At 42.4% G+C, this 20344-nt stretch overlaps 1 protein-coding gene across 3 annotated transcripts; it reads right to left on the bottom strand.

Moving 5' to 3' along the window:
• Nucleotides 1-1213: 1213 nt before the first annotated feature.
• On the bottom strand, nucleotides 1214-19465 carry LOC125537856 (protein MICRORCHIDIA 7-like). 3 transcript variants are annotated; one of them, XM_048701173.1, is made up of 20 exons: nucleotides 19029-19465; nucleotides 18112-18189; nucleotides 17917-17951; nucleotides 17462-17540; nucleotides 16714-16806; nucleotides 16519-16603; nucleotides 15388-15463; nucleotides 15042-15170; nucleotides 14614-14712; nucleotides 14430-14531; nucleotides 13659-13817; nucleotides 13467-13562; nucleotides 13046-13097; nucleotides 12861-12972; nucleotides 12647-12714; nucleotides 4395-4771; nucleotides 3500-3597; nucleotides 2623-2698; nucleotides 1690-1812; nucleotides 1214-1635 (listed from the first exon to the last, which is right to left on the bottom strand). In XM_048701173.1, exons 1-20 carry the CDS (start codon nucleotides 19387-19389, stop codon nucleotides 1510-1512), a joined length of 2424 nt encoding a protein of 807 aa, XP_048557130.1. In that variant the 5' UTR covers nucleotides 19390-19465; the 3' UTR covers nucleotides 1214-1509. The 3 variants fall into 3 exon arrangements, with proteins under 3 accessions (XP_048557130.1, XP_048557132.1, XP_048557131.1); XM_048701175.1 differs by having other exon boundaries at nucleotides 1214-1612; XM_048701174.1 differs by lacking the exon at nucleotides 18112-18189.
• Between the last annotated feature and the right edge of the window lie 879 nt (nucleotides 19466-20344).

The following is a 20344-nucleotide window of genomic DNA, read 5'->3' as shown; positions in this document are numbered from 1 at the left end:
TGAATTCAATATGATATCAGAGCCAAGAGGTCTTCAGTTCAAGATCCTGCCAACACAGTATTATAAAAAAGATTCTGCGACCTACATCAAACCCACGCGTAAGGACTAAAATAGTCTAGACGTGAGGGGGGAGTGTTGAAATATATTGCCCGCCTCCCTCCATCAGTTCAGACTTTTGGATAAGTTGATTGGAGGATGAATTCAATATTTAGGGACACGTGCACGAAAACTTCCTAGTTGTCATCAACAAAGTCAAACCATCTCCAGCAAGGGAGCGGCAACATCGGCGCATCGATGACTCATTCTAGCAGCATGGTTGTTCAATGGTCGAAATACCTCGTGTAATACTTATAGTAACTAATATACTTGTTGGCCATTCCCTTCAATTGGGTTTACAAGTCTACATTTTAACTAGAAAAACATATATTGGTCAAATGTAGTTTCAAACCATATACTCCCTCCATCCTGAATTACTTGTCAAAGAAATGAATGTATCTAGACATATTTTTAGTTCTAGCTACAACTATTTATATCCATTTTTGTGGTACAACCATTTATATTCATTTCTACGACAAGTAATTCAAGATAGATGGGGCAATTTTTTAACCATATATCTTTATATTCGTTGTCACATGTATTTGTTGCCATATAAGTGTTGGCATGTTATACATGTCTTATTAGTCAAATCAAAGTCCTAAAAATCATGCCCAACTTATAAACCCAATCAGAGGGAGTATTAGGGGCAATGTCCTTAGCCAACAGTTGGTTATATTGCCATGTTCTTTAATTGGTACTATCATCGAAATAGGCTCGCTAAGCCTAATAAAAGTAGGGTACATCATAAGAAAGTGTATAAAGTAAAAATGAATCCAATTATTTGTATGTAAACATATCAAACACACTGAAAAGGAGCTACAAGCGCATACATTGGGAATAGCCTAATTGCCTGCCTTTCCACACTCTACAACGCAGAGGATGGAAATGTGGGAACCTCTCCAACACCATAAACTTTCTATAATATGAAAGCAAGGCGAAAAACTCCCACATGCAGAAGGCACCCAAGACGACCTACTCCTTGAATTTAGGCTAAACTGCCTCTATCCCACACTCTTGAGAAAATTGGCATCGATTCGATCTAGGGCTAAGTGGTCATCCTACTTTACATAGAACCCATGGCTATAAACCAAACGCTCAAAGCTTGCCCAGGAAGAGATGATGCAAGTACCACTCAACTTTAAACAAAGGTAGGACGGGCTAAACGTGGAATCGCCAACGGCCGTACGAACAAGTGGTTATTCTACTTTACATTGAATCAACTTATTGGTCATCTCATCCATGGCTATGCACAAAGCGCTCGAAGCTTACCCTGGACGAGATGATTCAACTACCACTCAACTCTAAACAAAGGTGGGGCAGGGCTAAACATTGGCCGTACACAAGCTAGAGTTGCAAAAGCAACTGAGATGCCATGCCCCAGGGCGTGAAAACATGAAACTGGAGTCTCTCTGGTTAGTGAGGCGGTAGCAACATGGTGAGTTTCTCACACCTTTTGACTTTTCCTGCCAGCGTTTGATTTCTCCAGCAGCAACTCTTGTATGGTGTTCGATGCTTCCTGCCAATCAAAGACCAAGCATGCTGGGAGATAACATCAAGTGATGCTGCAATATGTTACCAAAGGAACTCACTCACCTTTAGCTTCTGTCTTAGATTTTCCTCTTCTTCGTCTCGCCGACTTCTTTCTTCTGAAAAGATGTCGATCAGTGCTTCTTGTTCCTTGTTTGCAGTATCAAGTTGTCTCTGCAGATCCTCCAGCTGCGAAATGAAGACAGATTAGGGACCAGTAATATACTATACAAACTCTTCACAGAAGCATAACCATTGATCATGCCTTGGATTGGGATAACACATATAATGTACTCCCTCCGTCCGGAAATACTTGTCCTAGAAATGGATAAAATGGATGTATCTATAACTAAAATAAGTCTAGATAAAACCATTCCTAAGACAAGTATTTCCGGACGGAGGAAGTAGTAATTAGGTTATTTTATTTGCGAGGAAAAGAACATGGTAATTAGTTGATGTTGTGATGGTTGTAAATAAAATGTCATAATGCTAGACAGGTACTCCCTCTGTAAAGAAATATAAGAGCGTTTAGATCACTTGAGTGATCTAAACTCTCTTATCTTTACAGAGGGAGTACTCACCAAACAGAAACAACTAATGACTAATAAGAAGGTCTGTGAAAGTAGGATTTCCCAGCACCAAACAGTTCAACTTCTTATCCAACAAACCAAAAAGCAACAGAGTAGCATCTAAACCAAAAAGCAACAGAGTATTAAGCAATAGAATTATAATGACAATAGATAATGTTAAGAGTTGCAACAGCAAGCTTTTGTCCCACTGTCGGTGGGAACAGAAAATGATCATCTGGTTGTTTGCACTAGTACCAGATGATTTAAATGGTTCGTACTTATTTTGGAGAAAATATCCAAACTACAGCAGCATAACAGCACCATAATGTTCCTTACAAACTGTAAACCAAAACGCCAACATGGGTTACACAAGTACTAATAAATAGTTCAAGACACTGTGGTTTGCATGTGGGAAGACATAAGTGCTTACCCTCTCTGTCAAAGACTTGACCTTGTCCCGCTCCATAACCAGCTCTTGTGACGTTGCCTCTTCCACAATCAATAACCTGGCAGAAGAGCAGCACCACAAAATAGGGCATCTTATCGTAATCTCAAGATAAGATGTGATATAGTAATCACAAATACGGATAGTTGCAGAAACCCATGACGAGCAATGCCATGTCCAAACCCATACGGATAGTTTGGATCATTGCTAGCATGTGTTTGTGGGAGGGGGGGGGGGGGTAAAATTCACTTAGATGCACAATTAGGGGACAGGTGACGGGGACATGCATACCAACTCGCTTGGGGTTTCTTCCCCACTTTGTGCAAGTGCAAGCATTAAGGCTGTAGTTACTTTATTTGGTCCTCAAGAACTGTGTCACATTATGCTACACCTAAAAAGTTCCAGCGTGGGACAGATCATTCTATTGATCACATATCATGTGGACTTAAACTTACCACTTTACACTTCCCTTCAAATTATTTTGTAAGTGTGTCTCACAAGACTAATTTAGAACATCACACTGATCTTCTAGTTTCGACATCAGAAAAAAGTAAATAGTGCAGATCCATTTTCAGATATCTTGTATTTTGATTTTGGTATGCAGCAGTCTGAAGTCCAGATTATTGTTCTTGCTACCCATTTCAGCCAGTCAAACCCTAAAAAAAATTACTTACTAGAAGGTAGGCTCAATCCCTCAGCAGTTGCATAACATGGAGTGATGCAAGAAAATGACAGTTCTCACGATATTTGTTTCATCCATTCTCAAATATTTTCAACCAGTCCACATCGAGGATCTGTTATTGCATTACTGGCTGTATAATGATAAGAACATGAAAAATAGCCAAGCCCTGCTGATATTTACCTTTCCTTTAATGATGCATTTTCATCCCTCAATTGCTTGATTACAGGTTCATGATCATCAATGGAATGTCCATCAACGTTACTTCTTGCATTTGGTTCCTGGGGAGCAAACATGTCAGATAATAAAATCTCTTTTCAACAACATCCACATATATATATTAACATTATCCAGCAGTAATAACTACAAAAAATGTAACATGCAGATAAGTAATGTTCACTACATATATAAATAGGTAAAAAATGTAATTTCAAAGGCAAGTGAAAAATAGAAGCATATAATTACATTATACAACAGTAACACAAAAGAATTGTAGCATGCAGGTAACACAGGTGCGTTATACTTATAAAACAAGTAAAGAATGTCATTTTGAAGGATAGCCTTCACACAAACATTTCACTTTGAAATGACTCCACCTGAAGTTCAATGTGTTTTCTATTAGGGTAGCTAGCATTCATTGCAGATTTGTCTTCCAGTCTATACAGCAGAAATACTAAGTCAACCATGAATTTGTCCAGTAAGAAAAATTATTAACCATCCAAGATTATCAGCTCATGACACTTCACTGTTCAATGCATATTAAAGAAAACCAACTTGTCCCAAAATCAAACAAAAAGAAATTCTGAAAAGAAACACTGTAGTAGATCAGAGGATTAAAGATGATAAGCAGTGTAAGTATTGTAATAGAAGCACACTTTTCAAAGCCACATGCATCATTGTGTAGGAAGGAAGGGTTTGAAGTGTAGATGGGGTAGGAAAGTCATCTGTTACACATATAAATAAATATAAACCTAGTGAAATACTTCATCCGTTAAACTAAAACACGACAATAATTTTGGAAGGGAGGGAGTAAGACGTTAATACTAAATTGAAACATCAGCACGAGAAGAAAAATTACCGCCAACTGGGATTTGGTTATGCTTCTTTCTTTTTCTGTTGTTCCATTGGACGCGGGTGTTGCCAAACTAGTATTCTCATTCTGGAAATATTTTCTATGTGCATTCAGGATATGAGATTTTGAACTTAATGACGGTGTGTTCACAAACTCAGAATCACTGTCATCACTTGTGTCTGGTAATCCATGCAGTATTGATCCCGCAGATCGCTTAGTCCTGGCAGACTTCTCAGCCTGTTGACAACTAAACGGTGTGCTTGTTTTCCCGCTCTTTTTACTGGAGGCAGAATATGATTTACCAGCGCTGCGCTGTTTTGGATAATCTTTCCCAGAATGACCTGGTGATGGTTGTGCTCCTGGGGAACCTTCAGGAGAGTTTTCTGATAAAAGAATAAAAGCAATATTGGTCAAGAAAATAGCTGGTTATCTGAAAAGAAAAATAATTTAATTGCTATTGAAGTTATGATAAAGTCACTCCAAGCCCACTAAAGAAATGCAGCCAACTCTATGATTTGGACACTAGCACAGTATCATACATATAGCTTTGACACAAACCCCTTACAATACTCCCTCCATTTCACAATCTTTGTTTGGCAAGCATGCCTATCTGAGATAAAATTGAAGTAACAATTTATGGATTGGACCATGCATGTCAAATTAGATGGCATTACTACCACTCCATCTAATATGAGCAAGTATGGTCTGATTTCACGGGTATTAATGAAAATCTGTGCCTTCTAGGTAGGGAAATGTCCAGAATCAGCCGACGGGCCGAGGGCAAGACCAGTCGCTGCGTGTGACGCCACGTGTCCCAGTCAGGGCCCACGCACGCGCAGCAGGCTCTCCAGAAATTTCCGTCCAGCGCACGCGAACTAACCCTTCTTCCCTGTATTCTCTCCTCTCTTTTGTTTACCAGCAACCCAGCAACCCAAATCAGAGGAGGCGGGTTCCGTCCAGCAAGTCAGCCATTGCCGCTCATCGCGTGCCACCGCCTCCCTACACCTAGGTCTCTCCTGGTGCCCGTAGTTTGATGGGATTGCTCAGGAAGATGAGGAAGATAAGTCATTTCCTTCTTTTCCCATGGCCACTAAATTTGCAAGGGTGAGGGAAGGAAGGCGAGCAAGGCTTTGCTGCGGGAGCCAGGGACGAGCTGAGAAGTGGAGCTGCAGGGGGGTGCTCTTCACCATCGACACTCATTGGGTCATCCGCCTCCACCTCCCAAGTCATGGCCGTGGAGTCCGCTGTGGGGCGAAGAGCGCGCCGCTGCCTTTGGCGACACTCGGTGCTACGACTAGCCATGGCCACTACTGAGACTCAGCACCTGCTGCGAGGCTGCCATGTAAAATGATGGCAACCAGGGGGCGTGCTGCAACCACGGTCACCGCATGCTGGGACTGGCATCTGAACGTGCTACGACCATGGTCACCGCGTGTTGGGATCAACACCTCGGCATACCACAACCGCTGTCACCGCGTGCTGGGACCAGCAACTCGGTGTGCTGCAACCGGTGCCTCGGTGTGCTGGGACGGCAACGCGGCACGCTGTGACTGGCAATCAGGGATGCAGCGGCTGGCAGATGGGATGTTGGGACCGCCAACCGGCGATGATGATGCAACCGGTAGTCGAGGATGCATCGACCGGTAGATGGAGATGCTGGGACCACCACCGGGGATGCAACAACTGCAGATGAGGATGCTGAGGATACTGGGGGCGGCCGGCGGGGATGCTACAACCATGACAGGCAGTGCTGCGACCGGCGTCGGAGGAAGCTGCAACAGGTGAGCCATGCTGCTGCAACCGGCGCAGTGCAGACTTGGGACTGATGCACGACGGAGGTGCAAGCATGGACGTGGTGCTGCAACCGGTAGCGATGGTGCTGGAACCGTAGACGGGCAGAGCAGCAAGTGATACGGCCGCAACTGTGCTGCTGCGACGGCAAGCTGCAACCGGCTAGACGAATTGCTATGACCGGCGACACGGGATGTTGCAGCAGTGCTACCAGCGGGAGGCAAACGGGGGGTGCTGCGATGGTGATGTCTATGATGGCCTGATGGGGGCAACGGTGCTGAGCATGGTGAGGGTGCTGCGGCAGCGCAGCTGTGGGCAGAGACGCAAAGCTGGTGGCGGCTGCGGGTTGCATGCTGGCCTCTATCTCCCTTTTCTTCTGGGTCGAACACGCATGGGAGAGAACGATGAGAAGAGAGAATTGACCCATGCGGGAAAGAGATGCATATCTGGTGGCTGCCGTTGGTTCAATTTGACGATGGGGAGCTGACCGATCGAGGCTGGCGCCAGTCGGCCGGCACCTAGCACTCGCCTTCTAGGTATGCTCAACGATTACGAGTTGAACGACTAGTCTAGACTGGGCTAGTCGACCAAATCGAGTCAAGCGACTCAAAATTTTGGAGGTATAAATGAGCTTGCTGGACGAGGCCGCCGCCACTCATCGCCGGGACGGCGGACGTCGCAGCCAGGCGCGGCCGCCGGCTGGAGCTCGTGCTCGGGCGGCGGCCGTGGCCATGACCCGTAGGCGAGCGCGGCCCTGAGACGAGAGAGAAGGAAGAGAGAGAGAGAGAGAGAGAGAGAGAGAGAGAGAGGAGGGAGGGAGAGAGAGAGGAGAGGAAGGGAGGAGGCACGGCGGTGGTCGGCGAGCTCGCCGGCGGAAGCGGCCGGAGGCGCGGGGCACGCGCACGTGCTCCCGTGCATGTTGGCACTGACGGCTGAGTTGGGATCGATTGGGATCTTAGGGTTCCAGTGGCTGGGACGTGAGTTAAGTATAGGCTAGCCACTTGGGCCCAAATGGGCCAGCTGGTGGGGGCGTGCTGTGTGGCGCTGGGCTGGGCTGGGCCTGACTAGTGTTGGCTAGCACTGCTGGCCTGTAATGTGCTGTACAGTTTACTACATACTACTCCATACTGCTACTATGTATTAGTAGTTGAGTACTACAGTACTATGTCGACTAGTCCAGCACTAGTCTAAGACTAGTCCGATTAGTCTCTGAGTCTCAACCTCGGAACGACTCGTCGACTCGTAATCCTTGGGTATGCTGAACAGAGAGATATTATGGCTAGTGAGGAAGATGTGGTAATAGTTACCTGAAAAATAATTTTGGTGTCATTATGAAAACATACTTCACAAAGAGATCATTTGTATCAGATTAACATGCCGGGTCTAAATAAAAAATTATAACAGTGGTAAAAGTTGAGATTTTTTATTGCTTGTTCCCTGAACGAATTAAATTCTTTTAATCGTATATCTTGGGCAGTGAAATTAGTAATCAGTTATACATGTGCAAACACATTCAAATTACAATAAGAAGACGAGATCACAAGAATTCATTCAAAATGTAAAAAAGTGACAAAGATCAACCATTCAAAGGTTTTGAAGTCTGCTTTGAGCTTTCGAACTTTGTCAGGGAGTATTTTTTTAATGTTGAGGTGACATATCTCCAAATAATTAGAGTTTTTCATCATGTAGTTCAGAATAGTACATTTGTATGCTATGGCTAGGAACAAATTCCTTTATTGAGACAGAAGGCCTGCTCTAATAGGTCTATAATGGTAGTACAATATCCTTCTGTGATTAAAATTCTCAGCCTCGTTGAACCCATTTGGAACTGTAAACTCATTGACATTGCTACTATACAGATTGCCACAAACCCCTAACCCCTAGTGCTAGCGTTAGAGGTTTCTCATCTACAAGGGCAGTCAGAAACCAGACAGATATTTGGGATTTAACTGACAATAGGAACTAACAATTTAGGCAAATGAGTCTCTGTAAAATTCAGTTTGTGCGAGTATTGCACTAGGTCATCTTCTGCTTTGCTAATAGCATGAGCAAAAGCTATGCGCTGTTTTTGCCAAGACCAAGGCCAGCGTGGCACTTCTGACGCTACCCCCACACTAGAGCCGGAGGAACCAGGAAAAGGGCCCTGGTTCTGGTTCTAAGAAAAAGAGGGCGACTGTGTGATGTGGCCTATCTTAAAGCTGGTAGAGGTACTCCACTGTCCAAACCTATATATTTCTATAGGAAAAAAGTTACTTTTGGATGTTTAACTTCAGCCAGTCTATTCTATAACCTCATTTTTTTAAACGTGCCCCTGATCCAAAAGAAGCTACTCCTATTTGAGAATTACCAGTGACAGAAACTACGCATACGCACCTCAAATGGAACAAAAATGTGAAAATTAAACAAACAAAATTGATCCTGCAGCTAAGCCAAAAGAAGCAGATGCCATTGGTTACGAAAACAGATGGCAGGGACCTTGTATCAGCTATCTGCAACTACTTCCCTACTACAGTTTTTTTTTAGGGAACTTCCCTACTACAGCTTTTTAAAAGAAAAACGCTAATGCACCCAAAATGAACATGATGTTTCCTTAAAATAAGAGAAAATTGCACGTGACTCCCCATACTATCACGGCTTTCTTACTTGACTCCCTCCACTGGTTTCTCTGCCACCAGGGTCCACCAACTATCACGACTTCCTCACTTGGCTACTTTCCACCATTAGACTAACAGACTTAGCTGAGGTGGATGCCGAGTCGTTGATGCCTCGGTTTCTCTCATCTGGATGCTGAGATGTACGCTGATGTTTTTCAACACATTTTTTTACTCTCGATATACTCCCTCTAGACCTGGTCCTTTAAAAGCTGTAGGTTTGGGCATCAACATGCTCTTCAAAATACAACTTGGGACATTAATTTCAAGAAAGAATCACTGATTTTTGGTTCTCGAATATCCTCCCTCCCACACATCAAGCATCTCATCTCTCTTCCCTCAAAAAGCATCTCATCTCTCTTGCAATGAAGCTTTACAACCTTAAATAATGGCTATAATTGTGATGCTAAGTGCATGCTAATTTAGGTTAACTCATCTTAATTTTGTCTCTGCGAAGCTAATTGCATGCAAAAAAAATCTAAGATCAATGATTTTGTAAATTAATGTCATGTGGGTCATAGCTGATTAACACTATCAGTTAGTTAGGTGATAAAGTTATTCTCAATGAGATATGCGCCTGCAGAGAATGTAAGTGTAGAGGGAGTTGTCAATATTCATCTAAGCATCAAGTGCAATTGATAGTTTAGGGACCATGGCCGCAGAGAAACCAGTCGAGGGAGCCAAGTCGGAAAGTCATGATAGTTTGATAAGTTCAAGTGCAATTTTCACTAAAATGAATACCTTCATGTGTAAAGTGAGATTAAAATTTACATATAATGTGTTGCTGTGTCCAGTCCTGGATGCTCTGGGGCAAACAGCAACCATCTTGAGGCACAAAAGGCCAGAGGCAACATGAGATGCACTATGGACATATATGATATATCCACAGTTTATTTCATTCACCATGTACCAAGTTTTAAGCAGGTAACCTGTAGCGTCCATGAACTTGGCTCACAGGTTTATTTTAGTCCAAACAAAGGCACTTCGGGCTAATCATGCCTACATGCCGACACACGCTGGCAAATCAGTCACATGCGCGACATGTGATGAAGTCAAACCAACTCAGCACCATTTTGAAATTAGGTCTCTATGTTTTCCCCGATCCTCTTCTCGGTTCCTAAACCTGCTTGTTTACCTCGAGGTATTTGAGCAGCTGAAGAGCAGGACAAGAGAGTGACCTCACCCTGCAGCTCCACTCCGTGTCCCGCGCGCGAGGTGCTAGCCGCAAACAGGCTCACAGAAGCCAAACTCATGCCGACAAGGCTCCCACAAAGGAGATACAAGCCCCGTGATATCCGGATCAGGCAGTGACGCTGTGAGTCATCACATGTGGTAGCTCCACATGGGCCATCACATGTGGTAGCCCCACATGGTGCTCAACACTGGCAGTGAAGTCACCTGGCTGAATTGCCAGCCCAGCGACGACTGGTACAACCAATTCGACCCAGTCTATGACCTCTTCCTCTTCTCCAATGTTACCTGCAACTGCCTGCGCAGCCACAACCTCAGACACTGCCCCTGCCTCAGCAGTACCTGGACCTAGTTTTATGAGGTGGCCTGCGGTGACGACTCCTGCACTGCCGACAACTTCATTAGGTGTGGCCACAACAAGAAGGGACTCTTTGTGGACGCACTAGACTAATGGCACGCTATGACGACCCGCTCTCCTTCCCAGTGGCGGAGGACGGGAAATTTTTAAGTAGGGGCGGATCCTTCACCGGCAACCACCCAGTAACGAACACCAGCAACGCCGCCGCTGCTCACCTGCGGCCGTGCCTATGCCCACGGCTAAGCCCTGTCTAGCTTCCGCTGCTCCCGTTGTCCACCTACCCGCCGCGTGAAGTAGCCACTAGCGCTAGGGTTGGTCGCTCGCTCGAGTGTTTTTTAGGGGTGCTCGCTCGAGTGGTGTGCGTGGTAGCTGCGCTAGATGCCTCTCCGTTTCGGTCCATAGGCTGCTATCACCGCCGGCCGATCGAAGCCTCTTCCGTTCGGTCAACTAGCGAATGATGACTAGGCAAGTAGCATGACCAGGCCCAAGATAGCATGCCTAGGTCAATCGATGCCTCATCCGTTCGGTCCATAGGATGCACAATGATGCCTTTTTCTTCCCCTTTTCGCAGCCATTCAGCGGGATGCATGATGCGTACACAGCAATGCTCACTAGTATAAAAAATTCTTCGCCAAATCAAGGTAGGGCGGAGGCCCAACCTCGCCCTACCGAGTCCTCCGCGAGTGCTCCTTCCCATACGAGATCTCAATCACCTCCTCCCACCACCTCGTCAGCAACGACTCCCACAGAACAGGTTTTTTATGTGATTTTAGTAAATCTTGGTCTTTGTTTGCAAAATGAACACACAAGTCAAGTTCGTGGACTACTGTGCATCCACGCGCCAAGTCCGTGTACCTTCACTGCAATTTTCTTTGTAAACCACAACCATTTCAACCATCAGATTTGCAACATTGCGTCGAATTTAACCATATAACTTAAGACTTCTTTTATCAGATCTAATGAAAGCACAAGCTCATCCAGTTAACACAGTTCCCTAAAAGAACATTGTGTTGTCTTTCTAAAATACTTTGTTCTTTAGGGAGTGTTCGGTTCCTCTCCGCTCCTCTAACTCCGCTCCCGGAGCGGACCAAACTTCAGCTCACTTTGCCGGAGCTGCCAAAACCAAGCTCCACCAACTCTGCGGAGTGGAGAGATTCCGAACAGGGCCTTAATCTTGACAATGCAAAATGTCACCATTCAAGATTGGTGAATTGTGTGCAGAAACTAAGTAGTCAATGTGTCTTGCTGGAAGGAGTACAAAGTATATAAATGGCGAACACAGTTTTCGTACATCATTAAGTGAGCTATCTAGGTACGTCAATTCAAACATTTTGCACGCTGCAGCACGAAGCTCCTCCTTACTTTTGTAAATCCCGTTTCATTATCATTAGTAGAAAAATCAACATTAGTTTACTTAGAGAGAGCAATAAGAACAAAGCAGAAAAAAAAATCATAATTTACATAATTGGATTGCACACTTGTCAGGTTCGCTCGATTCAATATCTATGTATAGAATGATCTATTTTTCATGTAACCGAGATAAATGAATTTTTCAGATGACATTTGCGCATGAGAAATCTAAATACTTGTGTGCATATCAGTAGTTAATCTCTACTATTAAAGGGAGTTGGTATGTTTCCCTCACCTCCTCCCCCGTCCCCCTACCTTGGTTTTTTCCTCTCCATGTCCCCCCTCCCCCCACCGGCCCACCCTGGTTTGGGATTATCTAAACCAAATCAGAACTTAAATTTCCTTGTCCTACTGGAAACCATGTCCTGCATTAACTCAATCAAATCTACCAATGCCATGTCTTGCATTAACTAAATCAAATCAAATCTTACCAAAACCTCAACTAAATCAAAACTTCCCTTGCCTTCCCCTACCCATACCCAAACCAAATTTTACAAAATCTCAACTAAATAAAAAACTTTCCTTGCCTTCATGTACCCATACTCAAATCAAATCAAATCTTACCAAAATCTAGAATATGGTGGATGTAAGTTATATGCCAGGCATGATTGGTGTTGAAACACCCCCGTTGCAACGCACGGGCAATTAGCTACTGTTTTAAAAATGGACAGTGCATACTTTAAAAAGACGGACAAAGGGAATACCACAGAACCACAAGTCTTACAGTACTTGATATTTTAAGAACTCTTGATGGTAAATATAAGAAATTCTGAAGTAGCCCATATGCTAGTATACTAAAAAAATGTTAACGAGTCATAGAAAAAATCAAACAGATGAAACGCCGATCATTCAATTACCTCTTCCTGTTTCAGGACTTCTGAAAGAGCGAGCTCCAACATAACCAATCCGATGAGCATTTCCTGACCTATGAGAGAGAGAAGGGTGGGATGAGTGCAAATTGAAACCATACTTCTGCTAATTGATATAAGCCACAATAATAGCCAGAATATAACTGCCTCTGTATACTGGTGTGCCAAGTGACAAATCAAAGAGAATGATAATAAAACGAACCAGTAATCCTTCTGCATTTGAATTAATCGTGCTTCAAGTCTTGCTAGAAGAGTTGTGCGCTCAAAGTCCTGCTTATCATGAGCTGGCTCTATGAAGTTAGCCTCAAGTACACCTGCAGATTAAATTGATTACTTCTCCAGCCGCTAATAAAATTAAAGTGATAACAACATACCAGAGTGACCTACCTATAACACCACGCCCACCACTTCCCGCAGCAGTCCACACTCTCCAGAAAGGCTAGAAGGAACAAATAAAATCTTAATGTGATAATAAAACAATCAAGCGATATAAAATAGAGAGCGAGAATACTTCCTACTTCATTCATAAAGGTCAATGATATTTCCTAAGATCATTCAATTGCTAGTATAACTGGAAGTGAACAGACTAATAGTATCAACACCAACAAATAAACATCATCTGCTAAGTAGACGTGTACAAAATATTCATAACTAATCAAGCTTAAAAGCATGATCTGCAGGACCCACCAATGATCAATGTGTGACAAAATACACTAGTAGTCTGAGAAAGCAATAATTATAATAGCTAGATTAGGAAGAAATGGACTGAAACCTCACAACCAAGAAAAAGGGTATGCATAGAAAGAACCTTTATCAGACGGTTCCTGTGATATACATTAAATCCTTGGACGTCAATATGGAATTTTGCATCCTTAACAAAGCCAATCGTCACATCAGCTACCATCTGAGACACAGAAGATCAAATTTGGTGAGTAATGAGCTACTGATATGTCATCAGGATTCAGGAAAAGGTCAAGAAGAAGAGGTTATAGTTTTCTACATTTGAATCTTTTGGAAGTCCATTAGTTGCAACCGGCCTGTATGTAACCTCTTTCTTCAGCATCATGTCAGTCACAATATTATGGTGCTCAATCTCTTTTCCACGTAAAAAAATTTGGAAAGCATCCGAAAGTCGGAGATACAAAATAGATGCATAACTCTGCAAAGGGAGATTACACAAGTCATCCTCAGCAACACGTCTAGCAGCGATAGTGCAAACTAGGACCAAAAAAATAGAAACATAATCAAAATAATGTGGCACAGAGACAAGATTCTAGTTTCTAAAACAAAAGAACAATTTCAATGTTGCAAATGAACCTATATACAACTACAAGCATTAGGTACTCTTGACAAAAATCACACACATCAACAGCTCAGCAGGCTCACGCAGTTTATAAGAAATCCAGGTAAGACATAAAAGATTCAGCTATTACTATTCAGTTTTTTTAGCAAGCAGCAGTTATCATTTTTGTCGCTGCATCAATGACGTCCGGCCCCGTGGTCGCAAACGTTCCAATGCAAATAAGATATTGGTCAATCTAAAAATGGAGACAATATAATGGCCTAATACCAAAGTTCTCATGATTAGACTAACATTTTAAGAACAATGTCGAGTATCGACCATAAGTCAATCCCAACACATTATTGTGAACTTACCCTCAATGAATGCCTATATGTAAGGAAATGCTTGGAGTTAGGAAACCGCTTAGCCATCTCGATATTTTTCTCGTATCGACCATAAGTCAATCCCAACACATTATTGTGAACTTACCCTCAATGAATGCCTATATGTAAGGAAATGCTTGGAGTTAGGAAACCGCTTAGCCATCTCGATATTTTTCTCATCACGGTTACCACCTCTGAGTTGAATATCCTGTCCCCCTCAAACATCGTTAGAAACCAAGTTTGCTGATAAACCAAAATATGGTGGCACAGCGTCAGCTATTCAAACTTACATTTACATCAGCATCAAAGTCGAGTTCCAAATCTCCTTGGTCATCTTCCCAAAGATTGTAAATGATAACTCGAGTCCCCTGTTCCTTTATAGAACTAAACTGCAAATGTAGTGTACAGCAACTTTTAACACGAGATAATCTTATTGTCCTTGCAAAAATATGACATGCTGTAAATTCTTCATTTCTAAATCTAAATTAGATAGAAAACAAAACATATATACAACTCCATGTCGCACATAGTACCAAATTTACAATATTTTTCTTGTCAGCAATCATATCAAGAGTTTTCGATTTTAAGCTGCCAGATATTTGACGATTTTTGGTTTTGCAACATTAATCATGAAATAAAGGGTATCTTCGTTGTGTCACAGGTCACAACTCACAAGTCACAAACTCACAATGCATAAGTGATGCAGCATAAGCTATACCTGTTCAAGTAGTTCTGCTTCAGTTCCATAAGGCGACCATGTAATGATAGTCTGTAGGCTTGTATTCCAATCAGCAAATGTACTCCGCAGCTTTCTTGTCCAATTCAGTCCATTTTTTTCATAATCAATCTGCAAAGTTTCACGAACATTGGAAATTCTAGAATTAAAATATTAAACACTTCACATAATAGATTTCCAGCAACTTAATCTTCATATAAACTGCAATGAACAAACATAATTCATTCTTTTTTTTCAAATAAGCATTTGCAAAAATTACAGTAAAAATGTACATGATACAGTATATTAGAAATTGAGACTACCAATTTTGACAGAGCAATGATCCTACCATTGGAACAACAATATCCTCTTTACCAGTGCTCCTCAAAAAGGTATAAGATAGCATGCCAATGCTTTGTGTAGGCCTTCATGCAAATCGAAAACAATAGATCTCAGTTTCTTGGTAAGGAAAAAAAACTCAAAATGTGTAGAAATAGAAAGTCCACATGCAGCTCATATAACTATGTAACTGAAAATAAAAACTAAATTGCGATGGTCACATAGTACATTATGAGAATCACAACTAGTAAAAACACAAGGTACCTCCTCCCACAATACTATGTGCTGCTACAAACTACTCCATTCTTTCCTCCAAGCAATGTCTTATTTTACCTTTCAATATTTAAACAACAACAACAACAAAGCCTTTAGTCCCAAACAAGTTGGGGTAGGCTAGAGGTGAAACCCATAAGATCTCGCAACCAACTCATGGCTCTGGCACATGGATAGCAAGCTTGCACGCACCCCTGTCCATAGCTAGCTCTTTGGTGATACTCCAATCCTTCAGGTCTCTCGTAACGGACTCCTCCCATGTCAAATTCGGTGTACCCCGCCCTCTTTTGACATTCTCCGCACGCTTTAGCCGCCCGCTATGCACTGGAGCTTCTGGAGGCCTGCGCTGAATATGCCCAAACCATCTCAGACGATGTTGGACAAGCTTCTCCTCAATTGGTGCTACCCCAACTCTATCTCGTATATCATCATTCCGGACTCGATCCTTCCTCGTGTGGCCACACATCCATCTCAACATACGCATCATAATATGTTGGCAATACAAATTATAGAAGTAGTCGATGTACTAAACACTCACTTTGAATGATGAGGGAATAACACGACAAGGAAGACATTGCAGGTAAATTTGATTTATATGCTACCTCTATACTCTATACATTATACCAGGAGATATCAATTTTTATCTGGTATCTAAACTGAACTGGTTTGATTTGTAAGGCTACACAATATTCATGGTAAAAACCAGAACATCAGCACCAAGTCTAAACTGAACTGATTTGATTTGATTTGATTTACTAAACAAATGTTGTTTAGATAGTTTGGTAAGGCTAGACAATATTCATGGTAAAAACCATCATCTAGATCAAGTTGCTACAGCCTACAGGGATGGGCAATATGTTGCGACAACCTTTTGCCTTCTTTTCCACGGCTACGGGAAAAGACCAGAACATCAGCACCAAGTCTCATTGTACTTGTCTTGAAACCATTTCCATCTGCAAGGCAGCAAAGCAAGGAAATGAAAAGCTTCATAGTTTGACCTGCATACTAAAACATTTCAATGCATCAACTGCAGGTGTTCAGGTAATTTACTCTTCCAACTTACATTGTCCAATGGTATTTGCAACTTGGCTCTTGGCCGAATAACCCAAGGACATGCACTGACGCATTTTATCTGGGTCCATTCCACCACCATTATCTAGGCAATAAGTTAAAAAAACTAACATAAATAAATATACAAAATTATGTCACTGTTGCTCCATTTGTATTTTCCATCTAAACCTGTTATCCTAACAAGGTATTGCACTTGAATTTGAAATAACATTGAATTCGATCGTATTCAGGAGCTGATCGAATAAGGGGCTTATAAACTTGTAAGGTTAGTCGGACTATTTTATCCATTAGGTTTTATTTTGTAAGGTTCTCTAAACTAAATTTGGCTCATCCGTCAAATAATTGGTAAGACAAAATATCATGTGTTTAATATGGCATACGGGATATGGCATCCTATACTAGAGTGTTGTATACTTATACTCCATTTAACATGCTATGTAAATACAAGAAAATAATTTTAGGGATCTCGGATCTGTCGAGGTGAAGTAAAAAAAGCTTATGTACTTAAGTGAGACAATAACAATTGTTAGGACGGTGATGCAGTTTGCTTTAGTTTAAACTGGTGGTAATCAGCCGTATAAGTTCATGTTTAGGTCTATCATGAGTCCAGCGGGAGATGTTTCTTTTGGTAACTTGATCCAGGTAAAGATATTCTTATTTTCAATACGTTTTCTAGTCAAATAACAAGAACGGAGTATATGTCGTCATCAGTATATAAATAAAGAGGACAGAAATCGCACCTTCAACAAGGAGCATTCTTGTTTTGTCTTTACTATTCTCCAACATGTCAATGTTCACAAACGTAGCTCCATTTCTAACCTAAAAAGGAAGCCAATCAGTAAACAGGCAAGGATTTGATTCTACAAACTAGAACAACTTAGGCCTCCTTTGGTTCATAGGATAGGAATAATATAGGAATAGGAAAATCATAGGAAGTGAGATGACATGCATCTCAAATCCTATAGAGAAAGAGATGTCATTTGATGCATAGGATAGGATTTTTTTCCATTGAGTCTAGGCTAATGTTTTTTTCCCTTTGAAATGTGAAGGATTGATTCCTATATACGTAGGAATAGGAATCCATTCCTTTAAACTAAAGGGCTTCAAAGGAATTTTTCCTACAAAGTTCCTATCCTTTGCAATTCCTACAATATTCCTATGAACCAAAGGAGGCCTTATATCTTCTTTAGCTTACTTCATCGAGTGAGTTGTCCAGAAGCTCAGCCAAAGCTGTAACATTGATCAAAGTATATATTAGCCAACTGACATGATCAAAGATTGAAGGGTGATGTGAACAAACAATGCATTGCTGATTGTTGTGTTTTCTTAAGTGTTTGTGTGAGGAAACAAGAAAGACAGAAACAAGGTGAAACGAAGATGAAGACCATACCCCCTAGAGCCCACTTGTGGCTTGTTGCATTTGAGTGCAAAAATTTAGGATGTACGCGGACATGTTCCAATCCAGATGCTGAAATAAGTAGTTGAGAATACAAAAAAACAAGAGTTACTATTTTTAGTGGTGAGGATAAAAAGCTAACAAGTTCCCAAGAAATTCTTTCCGTCCATTCAACAAGGCTCATCCCTATTGAAACACATAAGTTTCTAAGATAATAGCAAATATGCCAATTGAGCTGCTATCTTCCATCAGATAAATCCATGAAAAAAGCCAGGACATTGAATGAAATGAGAATGTTTACAGTCCACACAATTAGGAGTATATTGTATTTTATTACTTCACATATTCATAAGGTTGTTTTGAGAAGTATCAGCACAAAACTATGCAGATGTACAGTAGTATAAACATACGCTGGCCAAAATGCCCTGGCAGTAGACGGAAATAGTTTACAATGAAATCATGGACTGGGGCATCAAAAACATTTTCTATGCTAATTGTAGTCTCGGTTTGGTCGAAGTTGATCCCATTCTTACAGGGATTCACCCCACAATGCAAACCCGGAATCGTATGTTTTGGTAATGATGACCGGTCCGGCGTTCATATGGGTAGGGTTTATTTGTGATATTTCTAAATAAATGCTCTCCATTCTATTCGCACACCATTTGTTGTAATAATCTCAAATGTCAGATCGCATGAGATTCCTCAGTAAAGAACCAAACCGCTCAGATTCTTAAAGCATTCGTGCACCGATCGACCTTCAGCGCGTGTAAAGATTAACAAGAAAAAGGGGGAACAGAAGAAACATTCGCTCTTGCATCCAATTAGCCATGTCTGACGGGAACACCGCATGCAAATAAAGCAATGAGAAGAGGCAGTGGCTTCACACGAATCGTAAGAAGATGGAATAATACCAGATGGCGGCGGCTCCGCACCCCCAGCCGGATTCCCGTCGTAGTCCCCGGCCTTCCAGAACTGCTTCGTCGTGCCCCTCGACGGCTGTGGAGGCGCCGGTAGCGGATCGAGGAAGCCTGGTGGCACGTCCACGCCGACCACGGGCCCCGCGGAAACCCTAGCCCGCTTCCCCGCGGCGCTGTCCCCTGCCGCGCTGTGGGACCTCTTTGCGCTGCCGCTGACGCCGCCGTCAGAGTCGGAGTCGCTGCTGCTGAGCTCTATGAACTGAACCGGGGCGCGCGGTCCGCCGCCGCCGGCGCCAGTCGCCGGCGGCGTGAGGCGCTCGTCGGCCGCCTCGGTTTTCACCACCCGGGGGTTCATGAGCGAAACAGAAAGGTGGAGGGGGCCGGTCCGTGAATCGGGGCCTCTTTCCTGATTTCTCGAATTAATTGTTTTGTCCTTTACATCGCCGAGGGGTTTTATAGTGCAACGCTGACCTGTGCCCCCATGATGACCACCTTGGTGGAGGCCACCCGTCAGTGGCGGTAGACGCGCCCAACTTTTGCAGGTGGATTTAAGAGCGATATGCCAGTGTGGTAAATGTAGCCCTGAAACCGCTAAATTGTATGTAAATTAACTAACAACAATTGCACAGGCTTCAAAATGAAATAGAGAGCAATCATATTTATTGTCTCATCATCTATTGAGTAGCTTACATATAATTCATTGAAATAGTTATATAATAGCTTATTAGTTGATGACATGAACATTTTACCAATAAAACTAACATACAATCTATTGGAAATGACCTTACTGTTTCACCCGTGTCGTTCCCAGGTGGCCACACGCGCGGAATTGTCGGAGCATCTACAGACTACAGCCCGTGTACGCCGCTCGGACGTCCGATACTTCTCCACTACAGCAAACACTAGCAGCCACGGGCATTTAAAAAAAATCTACTGATTGCATATGTAAACATAACCGCGGAATGATCCGTGCATTTGTGTGGCTGGATTTTAGATGCACTACCATAAATGTCTTCATTTATACATGTCCTTAAGTATATGATTTTGACTAATATTTTTTATATGAACATGCATTTGCAATATCATACTCCTTCCTTCCATTTATATAGGGCCTAATACGTTTTTCAAGGCTAGCTTTGACCAAATGTTAGAGCAATAATATATGACATGCAACTTACACAAAGTACATTGTCAAATTCGTATGTGAAAGGAGTTTTCAATGATATAATTTTCACATTATACATGCCATGTATTATTAATCTTGTCAATAGTCAAAGGATGTCTTGAAAAACGCATTAGGCCCTATATAG

This window comes from Triticum urartu, chromosome 2 (assembly GCF_003073215.2).
Source record: "Triticum urartu cultivar G1812 chromosome 2, Tu2.1, whole genome shotgun sequence".
NCBI classification, from domain to species: domain Eukaryota; kingdom Viridiplantae; phylum Streptophyta; class Magnoliopsida; order Poales; family Poaceae; genus Triticum; species Triticum urartu.
This window is presented reverse-complemented; position numbering and strand designations above follow the sequence as displayed.

Coding starts and splice junctions, on each gene's coding strand:
- LOC125537856 (XM_048701173.1), bottom strand. CDS start 19,389: ATGAACCCCCGGGTGGTGAAAACCGAGGCGGCCGACGAGCGCCTCACG. Junction 17,952..18,111: donor CCACAAGTGGGCTCTAGGGG/GTATGGTCTTCA, acceptor TCAATGTTACAG/CTTTGGCTGAGCTTCTGGAC. Junction 15,171..15,387: donor AGGATATTGTTGTTCCAATG/GTAGGATCATTG, acceptor GAAACTTTGCAG/ATTGATTATGAAAAAAATGG.